At 46.3% G+C, this 18,805-nt stretch overlaps 1 protein-coding gene across 1 annotated transcript in view; it reads left to right on the top strand.

The window, feature by feature from the left end:
- CAMK1 (calcium/calmodulin dependent protein kinase I) overlaps window positions 1–16,647 on the top strand; it is a 355,059-nt gene extending 338,412 nt beyond the window's left edge. Inside the window, exons 8-12 of the mRNA XM_069206148.1 lie at window positions 532–644; window positions 3,021–3,099; window positions 4,625–4,712; window positions 5,959–6,091; window positions 16,239–16,647. Coding sequence (XP_069062249.1) covers window positions 532–644; window positions 3,021–3,099; window positions 4,625–4,712; window positions 5,959–6,091; window positions 16,239–16,351 — 526 coding nt within the window. The 3' untranslated portion in view covers window positions 16,352–16,647. The remainder of the gene's footprint in view (window positions 1–531; window positions 645–3,020; window positions 3,100–4,624; window positions 4,713–5,958; window positions 6,092–16,238) is intronic.
- The last annotated feature ends 2,158 nt before the right edge of the window (window positions 16,648–18,805 follow it).

Below are 18,805 nucleotides of genomic sequence, written 5' to 3'. Positions count from 1 at the left end.
TTTCCAGCTTGGGTTGATTAGACTGAGAAATATCTCACTAATGGATGAATGATCCCACTGTGCCTGGGCTAAGGGGAAGGCAAAACAGCAAAGTTCACAAACTTTAGGAAGGAGGAAAATGGGACATTTCACAAACATTTGCAGACAAGAAAACTTTGCACATACCTAGTTCTACCAAGCAAAATAATTGTATTTACACTTCATACAAGACTTTTCTGAAATACTGAATTTCAATATAAACACAGTTTGCCTCTATTTGATAGTCAAGTCGAAAAGTTTGTTTTTAACCATTGCCTTTTTACCTGATCCTTCCCATGGTTACACCTCTATGGGTTACCTGATCCTTCCCATGGTTACACCTCTATGGGTTACCTGATCCTTCCCACCTCTATGGGTTACCTGATCCTTCCCATGGTTACACCTCTATGGGTTACCTGATCCTTCCCATGGTTGCATCTCTATGCCCCTTGTCCATTCTCCCTTTCTCATGTGACTTCTCTCACTCTCAACCCCTTCAATCTCCTTTCCTAGACTCTGCGGCTACCCTCCATTCTACGACGAAAACGACGCCAAGCTGTTTGAGCAGATCCTGAAGGCAGAGTACGAGTTTGACTCGCCCTACTGGGACGACATCTCAGAGTCAGGTAACTTCAGAGTTTGTACAAACTCGGTGCATCAGGTTTCTGGTAGGCAAAGTGTTATAATCTGCTGTGGGTTGTAAGGCATCCTCTGCCCAGCGTCTCTGCATCCCTGCTCTGCTCAGCCTGCGTGTGATGTCATGGATGCCGGTGAGTGACTGGCGGAGTGGATAGTTAGAGAGAGTGGGCTGAGCAGAGAGGATGCTGCTCCTGGTCGGGTTACCTTTTAAGCAAATTGTAACTTTTACCATCAACATACAACCTGTTATCCTACGTGAACTAGCTACCTGACATACTTACGGAGAGAGAGACATTTAATTACAACACAAAGTACGTGTGAGTTCTCAGACCATGGACACATGCTTTACAGCTCAGGATATACTCTGGGGTAGGGGACTTGGGTAGTGGGGTGCTAGGGTACCAAAGCTGAAACAGTTACATATTTTAGGGGTCTGGTGAAGCAAGCAACACCAGCCATATGAGACACCCAGGGGTGACTGTAAGACCCTTGATGCCTGGTAGCTTGGCGAGCAGGGTTGGCAGAGCCCGTGCTTTGGCAAGCCCTGCCCTCGCGTGTATAGTTAAATGTGATGCCACTGTGGAACATATGGGCTCTCAGGTCCTCCTCTGCCAGTGGCTGATACCGAGTTGTGAAGAAACAGTAGGAGTTCTGCAGGAGGCCATCTTGCATTTGATAGGATTTGGGGGTATTTGCATGTGATTAGGTGTGTGCCACTTCCAGATGTTAGCACTTACTCACTGTAAGTGGTTTCACTCGCCGTCCTAGATGAAGATCCTACAAACTGGTCAAACATTCTGAACAGTGTTCATTTTGTGTAAATAAATATTCATTATTAAGTGATACTTTGGGGAGCTCTGGATGGACTTTTCCTTGTTAAACATGGGTTTTGTTACGTCCCTGATGGTAGCGATTGTTTCTAATTAGTCACTCAAGTCTGTTGACATCCACATTCCACATATCCTGTCCCTGGAGTTCCTTAACTTGTAAAAGGTTTTGGCCTGAGGCCTCATTTCCCTGTTTGGTCCGGGTTCTTCTGTGACTTGCCGTAGGCTTCTAACCTGTGGTAGGGTGTACTTTATCTCACGTATCGTGGCCTTGTGCGAGCAGACCTCACCTGTTACTTATTACAGTTCAGATGTCACAGTGCCCTGACACTAAGGCCAGCAGGCTGCTGACACTTTAAGACTTGATTACAAGGATGGCTCTGTGCAGAATCCTACTAAGTGGCCTCTGTTTGTAGGACCAGTCACAGTCATTAACTGAAAAGCATTGCTTTGATGGGCCTTGTTGATTGCAGGGTTCAAACCAGAAGAGCAGGAATATAGGATGAAATGTGGGTTGAAAATAAGTGCTGTTAGATATTTTTAAACATTTGCTTGTCAAAAATGGCTGCCCTTGTTTATTCTTAGAGTGCATGTTCAAAAGAGTTTTAGAAAGAGGGATGCCTTGAGCACCACGAGTACCATAACATCCAGGATTCGCTCGAGTCCTGTAATAATCACCGCGGTACTCCCAACCACCCGGATCCACCAGAGTTACTGATACCAGGGTATTGATGGCTCTGGGAGCTGGGGAGGAACGGGCTGGAGAGGACTCTGGGATTAGGAGTGGGATCCCGAGAGCACCCTCAGAAATGAGGGGTTGCCAATGGAATTGTGAATATCACAGCGAATCCCCTGTGTTTTAGTGAGAGATTTTAGGCCTTGGATCGGGCCACGTTTCCCTGTGAAAGACATCAGATCTGTGGTAAGTCTGCACTCTCTGAATTCTCATTGGGTCAGTAACTCCTGTAGTGAGTCCCATCCGAATTAAAAGGGGACTCGTCATACGGCCCCTAAGTGTTGATGTGGAAGGGGTGACGGTGACCATGTATTATACAAAATACATTCCTCAGGGTACCCAGAGAGGATATTGTGAGTCACCTCCAAACTCCAGGAGATTATTGAAGGAGCATGCCTTTGCGTTACTTACTCCGCATGGTTCCAAAACTCCTTAGTGGCTTCAAATATCTTCATAACACAAGGAGGGGCATAATTCACTCACACTGTTCAAATGTTGTGACATAGAACACAGGCCAAGCGACATATAATGTGAAAAGGACCACGTGTGGCAAGCCTTTCCTGAAAATGGAAGCACTTGAAGTACATTTTCACTGCTTTAAGCCTTTCCCTTTCTAGCCTTTGGAATTATTAGGCTACTATCAACTAAAGGGTGGTTTTGTTCCATTTAGTTTACGCTCATAGCTAACAGCTATTGGGGAAATAAATTCCTTTTGAACTAAACATGATTTTTTACATTCAGCGAACACTTTTATTTGCTTTGTTTGCCTGGTTTTAATGCCCTCATTCTCTCATTTTCAGCTAAGGACTTTATCCAACATCTGATGGAAAAGGAGCCGAATAAACGATATACGTGTGACCAGGCTCTGCAGCACCCATGGTATGGAGTCCGAGTACAGGAGAGGATATTTACTTGCATTCTTAATCCAAAAAACAACATTGGGATTTGCTGCTGCCTGTGTTTCAGTGAAACAGCTGCCTTGTTGCCATTGTAACCAGTCTCAAATTTCCTTCTACCCAAACTCATTCCTGGACACATTGAGCAGTTTAGACATCATCAGATTTAAAAAAAAGTGGAAAAAAATAATAGCGAACAAAAAAATGTATATTTGTCCTGAACACTGCTTAAAATAATCCATCCTTCTCCACGGGTTGCCTCAAGCCCCTATACTCAGCGGAAGAGGGGATCCTGTTGGTGGAGCCCAACCAATTTAAACAGAAGTGAGGGACCCACCACCACCACATCAAACCAAGCTAGGAACCAGGGAACAGGGTCACCAGCCATAACTCGATATCCAGCTCGGTTAACTCGATTGCCTCATCCTCTTTCCACATTCTAAAGCTCTTTAGGAAACTCTTCTGATGGGTTCCTCTCAGCACCTTCATACAAACACTCAAGCTCTACTCATCACCAAGCTAGGCTACTAAAAAGCACTTTACTTGTGAATTTCCGCTCACCTCACCAAGATGCTGCAAGTCATCCAGAACACCGCATCCAGACACACTCAACCTCCCACTCAACTATCCACTCACCTCATAGACTTCCATTGGCTTCCTAACCACAAACATGCCCTTTTCAAACTTCTTGCACACAGATACAGAGCACTGCGTAACCTAGGACCCAAGTATCAGCTTTCACACCCGTGCAAGACCTTCGCTCCTCCAGACTTCTGCTCGCCTCTGTCCTTAGCTTCCAGCGAGCCAGCGGCCATGTCTTTTTGTACCTGGCTCTTAAGGCGTGGGAGGGTCTCATAACAGACAGATAGCTTCAGTCACATTGATCTAAAAAAAAAAAAAAATGAAAACACAAGGACAGCTAGAGAAAAATTGTCTGCTGGTACATAATGTGTCTGATTTTATTCACCAGCCTCCATGCACCTGCTCTGCAGTTCTCCATTAGGGTTCTGTTCTTTCAGCAGCATCTGCCTCAGTCCCTGTTCACCCTAGAAGAGGCATACCATCATCTTCTTCCCTGTGCACATCCTTCCTCTTTCCCAGAGGAGGTCACCTCATGCCTAGCTCCACAAGGACCCATCCTTTAAAGGGCCATAACTCCCTGTTAGGAATGTTTACCTATTCAGTTGTTTTCATCTGTGTAGCCGAGGAATAAGCATTTATAAGGCAATAGCGACCGATCCACCTGCTTCTGTGGCATGGGAAGCCAGAAGGGCGGTGGCATGAATTTGCTGGCTGTTACCCAAGCATCACACAGCCTTGTGGGCATGAACTGATCTCCCAATGCACCTGCTTCTCTTTTATGGAGGGGCCAGCAGGACCGTGACCCGGTTACGCGGCTCCATGTCCAAGCATCTCCCAGCTCTGTGGACATGTCGTGCTTTAAATAAAGAAATCTGTTTATTTGTTATCTGTAAATAAATTATCCTCTTGTCTGATTATCATCCCAGGATTGCTGGAGATACGGCCCTGAGCAAGAACATTCATGAGTCCGTCAGTGAACAGATCAAGAAGAACTTTGCTAAAAGCAGATGGAAGGTGAGTCGTCTAAGGAGTTGATCACACCCGTCTCTACCCGTCTCCAGTTAGACATCCATCGACAGACCTAGTGCAAGTGCTTTGCTTGTCATATACCTCTATTGCCAACACAAAAGGATGAGAGACGGAGTGCTGAACAATGCAAACACTCTCCCCGAGTCACAGATCTGGGTTTAATCCATTGTTCTTTTGCTCACCATGCCACCCCAGTTTGGACCCAGCCATATGCAAATCAGTCTTGACCCTGTTCCTCATGGGAACAGTCCAGCCCGAACTGCCAAGCTAGGTCCTCACTGGACCGGAAACAAGCATCATGGCACCGGTTTCAGGGTATCACCCTTCATCAGCCAGGCTAGCTTGAATCCAGTGGCACAGTGAGCAAGGGACCCACGTCTGGGCATACCCTTCCCACATAAGGCAACTTTAGCAACACAAAAGGAAGATGGACGGAGTGCTGAACAATGCAAACACTCTCCCCCAGTCAGAGATCTGGGTTTAATCCATCGTTCTAATGAGGAACAGGGTCAAGACTGATTTGCATATGGCTGGGTCCAAACTGGAGTGGCATGGTGAGCAAAAGAACGATGGATTAAACCCAGATCTGTGACTGGGGGTGAGTGTTTGCATTGTTCAGCACTCCGTCCATCATCCTTTTGTGTTGCTAAAATATACCTCTATTGTACATCTACTGCACACTCAGTCTCACTTCTCTTCTGTCTCTCTCCGCCTAACTCCTTTTGTCTCTCCCTATCTAGCAGTTCATCGCTCCTACTATGGTCTTACAATTCATAAGCAAGTCAGATTGAGGCTATAATTCTTCTCCTGCTCTCTTTCTTCTCTGCCTGTGTATGAAAAACTAAAAGTGAATTGATCTTTTCCACTGGTAATTACTTTCGCTAGAACTCCATCATTTTGTTGGTGACTGTGTACTCACAGACTAGGACCAGTAATTAGCTAATCAGTCTTGGGCCCGCCGTACGTGGGACAAGGTGTCCCAACTGCTAGGGCACATCTCCACTGACCGAGAGCACAACCCTGCCAGTTGTGCTGTGGCTGCATTGGGTCTCCCCTCGGAGGCTCGGGTTTAGTCTCTGTGGTCAACTTTTAAGGTATGAGCTGAGTCCATGGGTCTGCGTCTTCTGAGTGGTGGTGGTGTCCTAATAAAAGAAATGTATGAAGTATCAAAGACTTCTTTGCGGCCTGTCCCCGAACATACCTTTCATCAATCCGTTCTTTCTTTTCACAGCAAGCCTTCAACGCGACAGCCGTAGTACGTCACATGCGAAAGCTGCAACTCGGAACCAGCCAGGAAGGCCCAGGGCAGACAACCCCCACAAGTCCATGCCATGGATCGCTTCTGGTGCCAGGGGACAACAATGGTAAGATCAAGCGCTGAGACTTGTATTTTTCCTTATTGGAACCAATAAAGTTGATAATACTGTTTTAAGTCATTGCTCAGATTCTCATTTGGGTCTAGTCGCTTCGTTAAGCCCAAAAATATTCATGGGTCAACATAGTCTCTCTTCTCTGGTTGCTGGTGTCCTATTCATCATAACTGGTTACTATCTAGTATCCTTGTAGTCCAATGTACTATGGACTTGAGAGATGGCGCCCAAAGTCTTCCACGGAGTCTCGGTATGGACTTGTTTAGAAATGTGTTCTTTAAACCTGAGTGGGACTAGTCTGTGAGCATGCTTGAAGAAGCCTAGATTTACCAGTGCCTCTGAAAGACACGGTCTGCCTGATCAAACTGCAAGTCAGCTAACCAATAATTCCTGTATTCTGTGCCAGTTGAATGAGTTGATTGGAAAGATTTGATTAAGTTGAAAAAAATAGAAAAAATGTAAATAGTTATGCAGTTCCCTCCATCCTGCCTTCTTCGGAGTATGAGAGAAAAAGTCAAATTGCCAAGATCCAAGTGATAGGACGCGGTTAGGGGGGAAATCAGAAGTATCCCCAGGAGAAGCCACTGATGGACGACTGATTGTGGGATCCAAGACATAAGGAACATGTAAACAGCAGACTGGTACAATCCACGTGATAAGAGACAGGTAAACGGCAGATTGGCAAGATTCAAGGGATAAAACACGGGTAATTTGTAAATTAAGAAGATCTGCTAGATAAAAGACAGGTAAGGGCCAGATAGGCAAAAATCATGAATTAAAACAGGTAAAGAGCAAATTAGTGAGATCCAAGAAACGAGAGACAGGAAAAGAGAAGATTGTGAAGATTCAGGAAATAAAAGATAGGTAATGGGACGGTAAAGCTTGTGTAAAGTTCTGCTTCCATGCACCACCAAGATCCTTTCACTGACATAACCTTTGTGTGTCACCAACTTACACAGAGATGTTGTCTGTACAGCAGTCTCAGAATGGTATTTGAAAGGGAACCACCCTAAATTGGTTCCAGAGGACTGTGGACTAACATCCTCTGTCTTCAAAATGAGTATTAATCTGGGACCCAAAGTGTCCTACTTTGTTCCAATTCATAGTTCTTTTTGACCAAAGAAGGTTGTGCTCTAAAGAGTACTTGTAGAGCTGATGTGAGTCCAGGGCTGCTGTCCCCAAGACAACGTGCTCCCGGAGGTGGGGGACATCACCTGAAGTCTCAGCAACTTGATGGAGACGCTGTGTGCCTAGTGGCAAGAAGCCTGCCCAGTTTGCTCAGAGAGGGAAGGATTGTACCTGCACTGCAGGAGGTGATCTGCCCAGGAGGAGAAGGTGAAATGTTTTTCCTGCATGTGGTGCACCTAGAAGAAACCCACTGTTTCAGAGTTGTGAGGTGTCATTTGCCCTCCCTCCCCCCCAGAATGTGGTTCATGTGGTGAACTACAGGGAGTGCAGAATTATTAGGCAAGTTGTATTTTTGAGGATTAATTTTATTATTGAACAACAACCATGTTCTCAATGAACCCAAAAAACTCATTAATATCAAAGCTGAATATTTTTGGAAGTAGTTTTTAGTTTGTTTTTAGTTTTAGCTATGTTAGGGGGATATCTGTGTGTGCAGGTGACTATTACTGTGCATAATTATTAGGCAACTTAACAAAAAAAAATATATACCCATTTCAATTATTTATTATTACCAGTGAAACCAATATAACATCTCAACATTCACAAATATACATTTCTGACATTCAAAAACAAAACAAAAACAAATCAGTGACCAATATAGCCACCTTTCTTTGCAAGGACACTCAAAAGCCTGCCATCCATGGATTCTGTCAGTGTTTTGATCTGTTCACCATCAACATTGCGTGCAGCAGCAACCACAGCCTCCCAGACACTGTTCAGAGAGGTGTACTGTTTTCCCTCCTTGTAAATCTCACATTTGATGATGGACCACAGGTTCTCAATGGGGTTCAGATCAGGTGAACAAGGAGGCCATGTCATTAGATTTCCTTCTTTTATACCCTTTCTTGCCAGCCACGCTGTGGAGTACTCGGACGCGTGTGATGGAGCATTGTCCTGCATGTAAATCATGTTTTTCTTGAAGGATGCAGACTTCTTCCTGTACCACTGCTTGAAGAAGGTGTCTTCCAGGAACTGGCAGTAGGACTGGGAGTTGAGCTTGACTCCATCCTCAACCCGAAAAGGCCCCACAAGCTCATCTTTGATGATACCAGCCCAAACCAGTACTCCACCTCCACCTTGCTGGCGTCTGAGTCGGACTGGAGCTCTCTGCCCTTTACCAATCCAGCCACGGGCCCATCCATCTGGCCCATCAAGACTCACTCTCATTTCATCAGTCCATAAAACCTTAGAAAAATCAGTCTTGAGATATTTCTTGGCCCAGTCTTGACGTTTCAGCTTGTGTGTCTTGTTCAGTGGTGGTCGTCTTTCAGCCTTTCTGACCTTGGCCATGTCTCTGAGTATTGCACACCTTGTGCTTTTTGGCACTCCAGTGATGTTGCAGCTCTGAAATATGGCCAAACTGGTGGCAAGTGGCATCGTGGCAGCTGCACGCTTGACTTTTCTCAGTTCATGGGCAGTTATTTTGCGCCTTGGTTTTTCCACACGCTTCTTGCGACCCTGTTGACTATTTTGAATGAAACGCTTGATTGTTCGATGATCACGCTTCAGAAGCTTTGCAATTTTAAGAGTGCTGCATCCCTCTGCAAGATATCTCACTATTTTTGACTTTTCTGAGCCTGTCAAGTCCTTCTTTTGACCCATTTTGCCAAAGGAAAGGAAGTTGCCTAATAATTATGCACACCTGATATAGGGTGTTGATGTCATTAGACCACACCCCTTCTCATTACAGAGATGCACATCACCTAATATGCTTAATTGGTAGTAGGCTTTCGAGCCTATACAGCTTGGAGTAAGACAACATGCATAAAGAGGATGATGTGGTCAAAATACTCATTTGCCTAATAATTCTGCACTCCCTGTAGTTTAAGAAACTAAAGTTAGAAAAACAGCATGTTGTTAGGCACCCCCAACAGTGTTCCCAAAACACTGGTGCTGCGGCTGCCCAGCATACTAAGAGATGTCATCAAAGCCAATGCAGAAAACCTGACCCCCTCCCTTTTCCCCCACCACTGGGCTGTAAATGCTGAAGACGAGCACTCAACTTGTCATGCTGGTCACCCTAGTGGCCCAAGTGATACCAAAGGCCACTGCCTGCAGATGAAGTGCCCTTGTTCCAGCGTAAGTGAAAAGCTATTCCACGAACCAAGATGCCACAAATGCCAAAGTGAGGGAATCCTATCTACAAGAGCTGTTGTGCTGATCAACCCGCCAGCCCGTCTGAGGAGTGAGGCTGCTGCCCGTAGCCCCGCGATGCTAGAGGAGACACCAATGGTGCAATCCTGTTGAGCACACCATACAGTGCCACAACAGCTGTGCTCTGCTGAGCAGATAACACAAAGCCTGAACTCAACAGACTGTGAAACTATGTTGTGAATGCACAAAAATAAACCTCCTGCCATTAGAAACATTAATCTTTAGCCAGTGTGAACTCTTTGGCTAGTGAACTCATACAACGTCTGATCTTAGCCCATCGCAGTATCCCTGGGAATCAGCCATAAATATTGTGAAGGCTCTCTAGAGTGAATGAGAACACTGCAGAGGGTGTTGTGCTTGACTAATATCCTGTAGATGAGATTATGGGCCAGATGTACAAAGCCCTTTTGCATTTCTTAACTGTTCGAATCGGTATTTCGGGCCCCTAAGAAACGCAAAACGGCTTTTTCTTATGTGCAAAGGCCCTTAAAGAATAGCTAATTGCGATGCCTATCTTGTAGAAGTCACAATTTGCGATGCCCAGGACAGGAAATCGCACATAGGGATTGCCTAATTGCGATTCCTATTCTGATGTACAAAGCATTTCCTAAATGCGGCTGGGGCATTCAGGATATGCAATTACCACCAACTTGAAGTCAGTGGTAACCAGGTGCAATTTTAAAAAGCTCCTTAAAGTGATTTTTTAAATTGCAATAGAGCACACACATTCCCCTCACACATATGTGTGCTCTACAGGTACCCCCCCTATTTTTGGGGTGCATCAAGGGGGGCTTTTTGCTGTTTGCCATCCATGGTCCTGCATTTCCTAAATAGCCATTTCATAATAAGAAATGGCTATTTAGGAAATGCAAACCAGCCCTTTGACTAAAATGCAATGGGATTTCTTAATACCGATTTCATAACAGGGATTACTCCATTTTGAAGCATGCCTAGATACAATGCCACCAGCATTTTCACAGACATTCACCCCTGAAGCGACTGATACCCGTTCAGTCCAGTGGGACCTTTAAGAGGTAGACAAACCTGACATGTGACTGACACTTCCCCAGCCCAACAGATCTTTTACAAACCAGGAAAGCCTGATGTAGCTGAAACTGACCAATCCATTGCTCTTTAAAAAGCTGTCGTGCTTGTGCAATGCTTAATTTGAGCCGGTGGTTTCTGGTGCGCAGCACTGGCACTTAATTACCAACACTGGCACTTATAACAGTCTGCCACATGGTGCCGCTGTTTGACTTATTTAGAGATGTGCACAACAGCAGTTGCCTTTTAATTCAATACATATTAAAACGTATTACTACATGCCACCCAAGCCGTTGAGCGATACCGTTCTTCAATCACTAGCTGATTCAGATACACCAAGCCTCAGCACAGCTCCTTTAAGAAGCAGATAGATGACTGACTCTGCCCCAGCCCTACAGCGCATAAAAGAGGAGCCTAGCATGTTGCAACTGATTCTGTAGCAAATGTGGTGGAAGCAACAGAGCTGACTGTTCAAGGTACTGTTGTATCCTGGGGACAAGGTCGGATTGGTAAGGCGGGCAGTCAGGCATTGGCCGGTGGGCCAATGCCTAAAGGCCACCTGTGGGCCAGTTTTTTTAGGGCCTCTGTTAACTGGCCCACGGCATGCCATTTGCTTTATTCCTCCCCTTCCAGGCGATCACCACTCTTCAGGATATGATAGGCGAGGGAGGGGTTAGGATGAGATGGCTTCGCTGGGGACCAGGTGTTGCTCTTGCCCACGGGCCAGTCTCACCTCGGCCCCCTGCAGGACAGCCATGCCCAGAAGTAATCTCTTTTCTCTGGCCCCCATCCCTGCTGGGCCATTACATTCAAGGTATGGCAGTATGCAGGGCCTCCCTGGGGGAGAGGGGGCGGGCAGGTGATTTTGTGACCATTGGCCCCATAGAGAAGCAGCAATGTGTTTTTCTTAAACCCTCCCCTGCCAGGCGATCACCCTGTGATTATGTATGTATTTATTGAGTATTTATAAAGCGCATTCCGGCCCAAGGGCATCGAAGCGCTAACTGGGTGAGGCGGGGTAACTTAACCGGAAAACTCCCAAACTTATAGAGGAAACAGCCAGGTTTTTACCAATTTCCTAAATATTAAATAGTTATGTTCTTGCCTAATGTTCAATGGTAGAGAGTTCCAGATTTTAGCAGCCGCAATGGTAAATGCTCTGTCTCCCCATTTTACTTTCTTAGTGCGGGTTGTTTGAATTTGATAGGCACAGGCCGAGCGCAACAGACGATTCGGCCTGTGCCATTGCAGCTTGGTGGTTAATGCCTTAGGCCCAATCCCATGGACAGCCTTGTGGGTGATGCAGAGAGCCTTAAAAGAGAGCCGCTGGATTACCGGAAGCCAGTGTAGATCTTTAAGGCACCTCTTAACAGAGGCCCCGCGAGGCAATTTTAATAAAAGCCTGGCAGCAGTGTTCTGCATCAACTGTAGTTTGTGCAAAGATTCTTTATCCAGATTGAGTAAAAGCGCATTACCATAATCCAGTCTGGAAATGACTAAAGCCAAAATGACAGTAGTTCTGCAGGCTTGTGGAATAAAAGGAAATATTTTTTTTAATTATGGTGGGCTGGAAGGAGGTGACTCTGGGCGAGGTGATTTTGTGGCCTTTGGCTTCCACCCTTCTGTTGCTGGAGCAATAGCAGCCATGTGCTTCACCTGTACCCCACCCCTCTCTCTGTAAATGAGTCCAATGAGACTAAGCAAACAGTATGTCCAGGAATGTGGGCCACTTTCTTGGGAATGCCTGGGCCTAAATATGATCCCAATCCGACCCTGCTTGGGGACATCCCAATGGCATCATGCAGAGAGGGGGAGTGTATGAGGACCCCGTCTGGAGCCCACAATGGTTCCGCCCTGTACTCATGTCACTGATACTATAAATAGAGGTGTGAACACCACAAGAGAAATGTCACATGGACCAGGGTGCAAGCCAGGAACGCGTGTGGTCCCTCATTGCACCTCTGTGAAGTCTGAGCAGACCTTAACACCTAAACTCAAAATTAAATATATATGTTTTTAAAGGAGAATGAGCCGTGTGGCCACGGCCCGTTCAGAGCTATGAAGTGGCCTGTGGTTGGACCTGACCTAGCCCTACCACCACTTTAAAAGGCAGGTGAGCCTGAAATGATGTTCAATCTGACTTCTCCCTACAAGAAATCTGCGAGCAGATGATCGTGTAGTTTAGCTTAATCTGAACCAGCCCCGCCAAAACATTCAGAGGCAGGGGTGGATGGCTGTGCCCCAGTCCTGCAGCTCATTTAAAAGCCACATAAGGCTGACTCTGACCCAACCCCACTGGCACTTTAAGAGGTAGGTATGGCTGAGTCTGACGGGTCTTACAGCTGATTCAATAGCCATACACGTTTGCCTGCCGCGGCACTACCAATCCGTATACAGTCAGGATAGCCTGATCTTGCCCCAGCCCTACTGGCCTATCATGTAGCAGCAACTCTGTCAATTCTGCCCCAACCCTACTATCCTTTCAGAGGTATCCAAGACTGCCATATAACAGTCTTTACTGCAGACCGGTCCTACCAGGATGGGCCAAGGCCTGGGGGGTTAGTGCATTGTTTTACAAATATCTATGGTGTGGGGCTTATTTTCTTCCCCCCTCACACCCTCCTCCCCCCACACGTATTGGCTCTGGGGACCCATCCACTCAGCCTTACAACATCTTTACATTTTGTTTTGTTTGGAAAATGAATTGTGGAGCGGGGCTGGGCGTGGTTACCTCCATGAGCCACATACTGGCCCTGGGGCTGTTAAGCAGTATTGCTCCCACCACTGGCGAGAGCAGAAAACAACCTTCTGCCCCCGCTCTTGCGGGCAGGGAACAGTGGACATGCTCCCACAGCGGGGGCAGGGAACAGTGGACATGCTCCCACAGCGGGGGCAGAGAACAGTGGACATGCTCCCACAGCGGGAGCAGGAACAGTGGATATGCTCCCACAGCAGAAGCAGGGAACAGTGGACGTGCTCCCACAGCGGGGGCAGGGAACAGTGGACATGCTCTCACAGCGGGAGCAGGAACAGTGGACATGCTCTCACAACGGGAGCAGGAACAGTGGACATGCTCCCACAGCGGGAGCAGGAACAGTGGATATGCTCCCACAGCAGAAGCAGAGAACAGTGGACATGCTCCCACAGCGGGAGCAGGAACAGTGGACATGCTCCCACAGCGGGAGCAGGAACAGTGGACATGCTCTCACAGTGGGAGCAGGAACAGTGGACATGCTCTCACAGCGGGAGCAGGAACAGTGGACATGCTCCCACAGCAGAAGCAGGGAATGGTCACCATCTGCGCTCGGGATGGGTGCTGGCTGACCTGCGGGGGACCTGGGCCCGCCATACCTGGGCCCCAGCGTGATAGATGGATGCCCCCGGGGGCATGGAAGAGGACACCCAGAACAGATATAAAAAAATAGAGGCGATGACAATTCAGTATTAAAGTGGGGAGGCGGCTCATTGAATATTCACTGCTCCCTCCTGGTTGCACCTCATAATGCCCTCTGCGAGCTTTGTTTTCGAATATTGTCCTTGTTGTGGGACCCCAAGGAGGGACAGTGGCGCCAACAACAATTTATAAAAGTGTGATGGGGGCTGCCAGGAGCAAAGCCTCAGGGAAGTGTAAAAGAACACTGCAAGTCTCCTGAGTCACTGAATCCCTGACCCGGGACTGCGTACCATCCTCTTTACACACTCGAGCTGGAGTCGTATACTCTTCAGGTGCAGTGGTCAGTTCTATGGCTGCATTTTATGGCCTGAAGTATCTTAAAGAAAAACACACATTTATGGTTGTGCGGAATAAACATGCTGTACTTTAAATATTTTTGTGACAATTGTTATGCATTGCCATGTGTGCATTTATAAGAAACAGATTGGAGTATGATAATTATTAAATGATTGTGGTGGCTTGTTGACAAAGCCAATAGGTCTGCTTTAAATAGGTTGATGTGCTGACCCCTGCGCTAATAAGCCAGCCTTTTATATTTTGTTGTTCTGACCCTTTGAGAAAGGCAGTAGGTCTTCCTTATTTAAAATGCTGACTCTTTATATTGTCACTTTACAATACAAACAGTCACAACAACCCTTGTCAGGTGCAAGAGAAAGAAGCAAAGGAAGGTTCCTCTCACAAAGGAATATATCAGTGAACCGACGGATGAGTGCAGGTGGTAGCCATTCACGAAGTGTACAGCTATTCTTGATACAAGCTACCGCTATGTCGGCATTAGTTACCACAAACAATATATTCTTACTCCTGTGCACAGGGGTAAATGTAGAACTTCTCTGAACTCTCAGCAGTCGCAGTAGTAGGACTGGAAAGCTGCTGTAGTCACCACTTTCCAGGAGTACTACTTGGAACGCTATTTCCCAATGCAGGAGTTGAATCCTGGGTACACCGCTGCACGGTAAAAAGGCAGCCCTCTGAGAAAATGCACATTCTCCTCTATTGAGAAACTCTGTTGAGAAACTCCCTTACGTGATACTTCCAAGAAGCTTGGAGTTGTCTTGTACTCTTTCAGATCCTATGCATCTGTTACTCAATGTTGGGGTAAGATCTTTGGTTCAAACGTTTGTGGCCATTCACAAACTCTTAAGGCAAATCACGCCTCGATTCTCCCACTCCCCCCGCTGCCCTTGGATATCATTTTGTGGGTGCCTAGCAGGTGTAAATGGGACATTTTTGGCAATAAGCCTAGGTTTATGGCTCTAATTAACTTTCTGAATTGGTCCTTTTGTTTTTGACTGTGCCCAAAGAGCCAGAATGTAAATATACAAATTAAAACGCTTTGTTAGTAGAGCTTCTATAAACCATTACAATTGTTACATCTCCATAAACGGGAAGTAAACTGAACGACTGCACCCGAAAGTAATATCAAAAACAACATTTCTTAGATGGAAGGAAGTTTGACAGCCAAATATAGGTGTTGCATGTGTCCAAACTGGCTGTTAACTCTGTGTGCTAATCGTGTCTTCTATATATTTTTGAAGATATCAAAAGTTAAATTAAAAACATACAAATCTTGCGATATAGAGTGAAAACCCTCTGGCAATGTGGTCCAACACCTTTAAGCACTGTGGTCTACTCTTGTGCTCTTGAAGAAACAGCTTGTCAAACTTTAGCTCACCTGGGCCTTGTGCTGATTAGTCCATCTATTCCTGCTGAAGCTGGTGAGCCACGCCCACATTTTATGAGGTGCCTGACAGCCCCAGGAGGGCCTTCACCCTCTGTGGGATTTATCAGTGAGCTGTATCTTGGATTGTCTGATGTACTATTTGCTGCTATTACATCGTTTGACCACCGTGTCGCCTCCTGTACATCATGGGCCACTTCATTTGGGAGGCAGCGCCCTTGCAAAGTTCCCTTTTTTGAAAAAAAAATCAAAATAAACTTTCCCACACAAAAAGCTTAAAAAATAGTGTAATGCCTCAGGAAGAGTGGAACTGATGTAGTTGTCAAGCGATGTAGTGACATTTACTATACATTGGCTCTCTTAAATCAAGCAAGCGAGGGAAGAAAGTCTAGACATGCACACTTTAATTATTGCGATGTGAACGGCACACCTAAAATGATGTGGAAATGTGTCATCCCATGTTGTCAAGCTCCTCCGGCTAGCTTTGTACCCAGACATTCATTTTATAATTCTGGGGCTAGCTAGTACTGGCACAGAAGAGGATCCGTCGGATGCAGATCAGTCCATTTGTTGAGTCTGTTTTGGAATGTGCTGTGCCTAATATGAAGTTTTTCTTGCAGGTTCCCACTCTGACAGTTGTAAGGACTGCGGCTCGCCAAAATCACCAGATAAAGCAGAAAACAACTCCTTAGGGTACGGATCCCACCGTTGCCACCATTCTAATCGGGTCTGAAGCCGTCCAGAGAGCTTTTCTAACAATCAGCGACACCAGAGAAAACCAGGCCGTGGGCACTGGGTGTGGACTCCGGCTCGCTGTCCGCAGCATGGCGCCCTTCTGAGGAGGGCAGGCCAAAACTTAAGACTATCAGTGGGGGGAGGGCAAAGGGGAGGGGATCATGGAAAAATGAGGGTGAAAGCAATGGGAAAAGAAACCTGCTCTCTCTAACAACAAGGCCTGTTCTAACCTCCTGCCCTATGAGGAGCCCCTTGAGGCAAGGGCAAGAAAGGAGCCTGGTTATGGCAATGGGACCATTGTTTTTTGTTTCTTTGTAATACTGTTACCTGGTGATTGTTCTGAGATGTGGGGAAGGGATTTTTTTATTATTATTTCTATGCTAAAATGAGGATTCAGGTTCCCAGGGATAAATTGCTGCTGAATTTTAGCTTTCTGTGGGGGAAGAACTGACGAAGAATCAGAAGCTAATGTCTAAGCTGTAATTGTTTTAACTCTCTGCTTCCGGAGAGCAGCGCATGGGGCAGCGTATTTTAGGACCCATGCTGCCGGCACAGTTTCAGGGGGAAATGGGCAGGGACAGGCTGAGGAGCTGCTAATCACCTTCAGAATAGATTTTTATGGCAGGGATATGTTTACAGGGAAAGTGATCCGTGGTGCGGAAAAAGTAAAACAGAAAAATATTAGGACACTATTATGCTTGTGGAAAATTTTCCTATGACATTTTCCAAGTGGCCTGAGCATTGTGTAGAGGTGCACTCGACTCTGCCCGTCGCCCCAGCTCCAAATGCAGACTTCTGGCCTATAGAGATCACTGAAGACCACTTTAGCCATTCCACATCACAGTCTGGTGGAGCTTGGCTACCGAGGTGCTCTGCGGTTGATGCTTAAAAGAGAGCTGTATTGTTTTGTTGACTATGGCAGGTGAATGGTTTAAGGATCTTTTTGTCCATTTGTTTCCACACTGGTTTACGTATTTACAACATGGATTTGGGTGTCATTACTTGGAAAATCCACAAAGTAATGTGGTTCTTGGCTGGCAGGAGGAATACAGCCAACCACTTTAGCTGCCTCCTTTGAAGCATGAGCCCCGGGTAAGGTGGTAACCACTTCAGAGAAAGGTGAGAGGTTGCTTGTCAAAGTACAAAAGTGGTGTTTGTCTTGTGAGCTCAGCGGCAAAGACAAAGGGCATTTGTTTGCAGCTACTGTTCACAAGTTTACATCAGAGAATAGCTTAATATTGTGAGTAACAAGCCATCTGAAGGATTTGAAACAGGGGTCTGTGGGAGAGAAAAGTGGGGGCATTGCTCTGCACAGACGCAGGTCGGTGCCCTCGAGCAGCCTCTGGTGCCAGGTCACAGTTTGCGCGTGTCAGGCTCTCCTTGTCTTGCGTTCACTTGCAGTCACTAGCCAGCTGGGGACACTCATTGGTTACTCTGCAGATTAATTCTCTGTCAGCAGCATCATTCGTGCATGTCAGTCGCAGAGGTGTAAAGGGCTTCCAGATTAAGAGATAGGCCGTATGCGTAAACGTAACCATTAAAAAGTATAAAAGTTCTTCAAGATATGGCATAGATCAAGTTGCCAATGATCCACAATGGTTTTTGGGAATACATAAATAACCCAATATTTTCAGGGGTGCTCGGATTTGAGTAAAGCTTCTTATTCTGATGATTCCTTCCACATTTACACGCCACAAGGCTCTTTCGGCCAAGTGGCCTCGGCTCACCTCAAGAGCTTTGGTTTAGTTTAACCATCACACTCCCATCGTGGACACCACGGCTGCCGCCGCGCCCAACAGTTGTTCTGTGAACAGCGAGACCGCTGGAGTGAAAGTGACGACCTAACCATAGCTACTTCTGCAAATTGTAGCACCTTCCCTGTGCTTCTGTGTAGCCGTATCTCAGCTATTCCTACATTGATGCGTCTTTGAGCACCACAGTACCGGACAAACCGGATCCGGGTTATTTCTATAACTACTGATTGGACAAGCTTGCTGGAAGAGCGCCTTGAGTGGGTTAAATGTCTCACGTTGTTATCTTACAAGAAGTGAGATACTACATAGCACTTTAACATACCTGCTTTAAAAAGCAGACTTTTGATTTGTCATTTCCCACATGGCGGATTTGAGTGGGCGTTCATTTCTTCCATAAATCATATGAAAAAAGGGCTACTATATATTCCTTAGATGTAAGTGCCAGGCAAAGTAGGGTTTGGTCTATTTTGTGCCAGCTTCCAGGGTGGGCAGCAATGCATTGCTTCAATGATCACTTCACCAGTTCTTGCCATGAGCCCTGCTGACCTTTTAGCTGAGGAGGCCTCCTAGTCCCAAGCTAACAGGGATGGGCAGTCAGTCACATGCCTGTCCTGTGCATTTTATAGGCCTGCTGGTGCCATCTGAGGTAAGACCCCAGCATGTGACTCTCTAGTCCAAACACCACCTACCTTAAAAAC

The sequence above is a fragment of the Pleurodeles waltl genome, chromosome 9, assembly GCF_031143425.1.
Source record: "Pleurodeles waltl isolate 20211129_DDA chromosome 9, aPleWal1.hap1.20221129, whole genome shotgun sequence".
Taxonomy (NCBI): domain Eukaryota; kingdom Metazoa; phylum Chordata; class Amphibia; order Caudata; family Salamandridae; genus Pleurodeles; species Pleurodeles waltl.
This window is presented reverse-complemented; position numbering and strand designations above follow the sequence as displayed.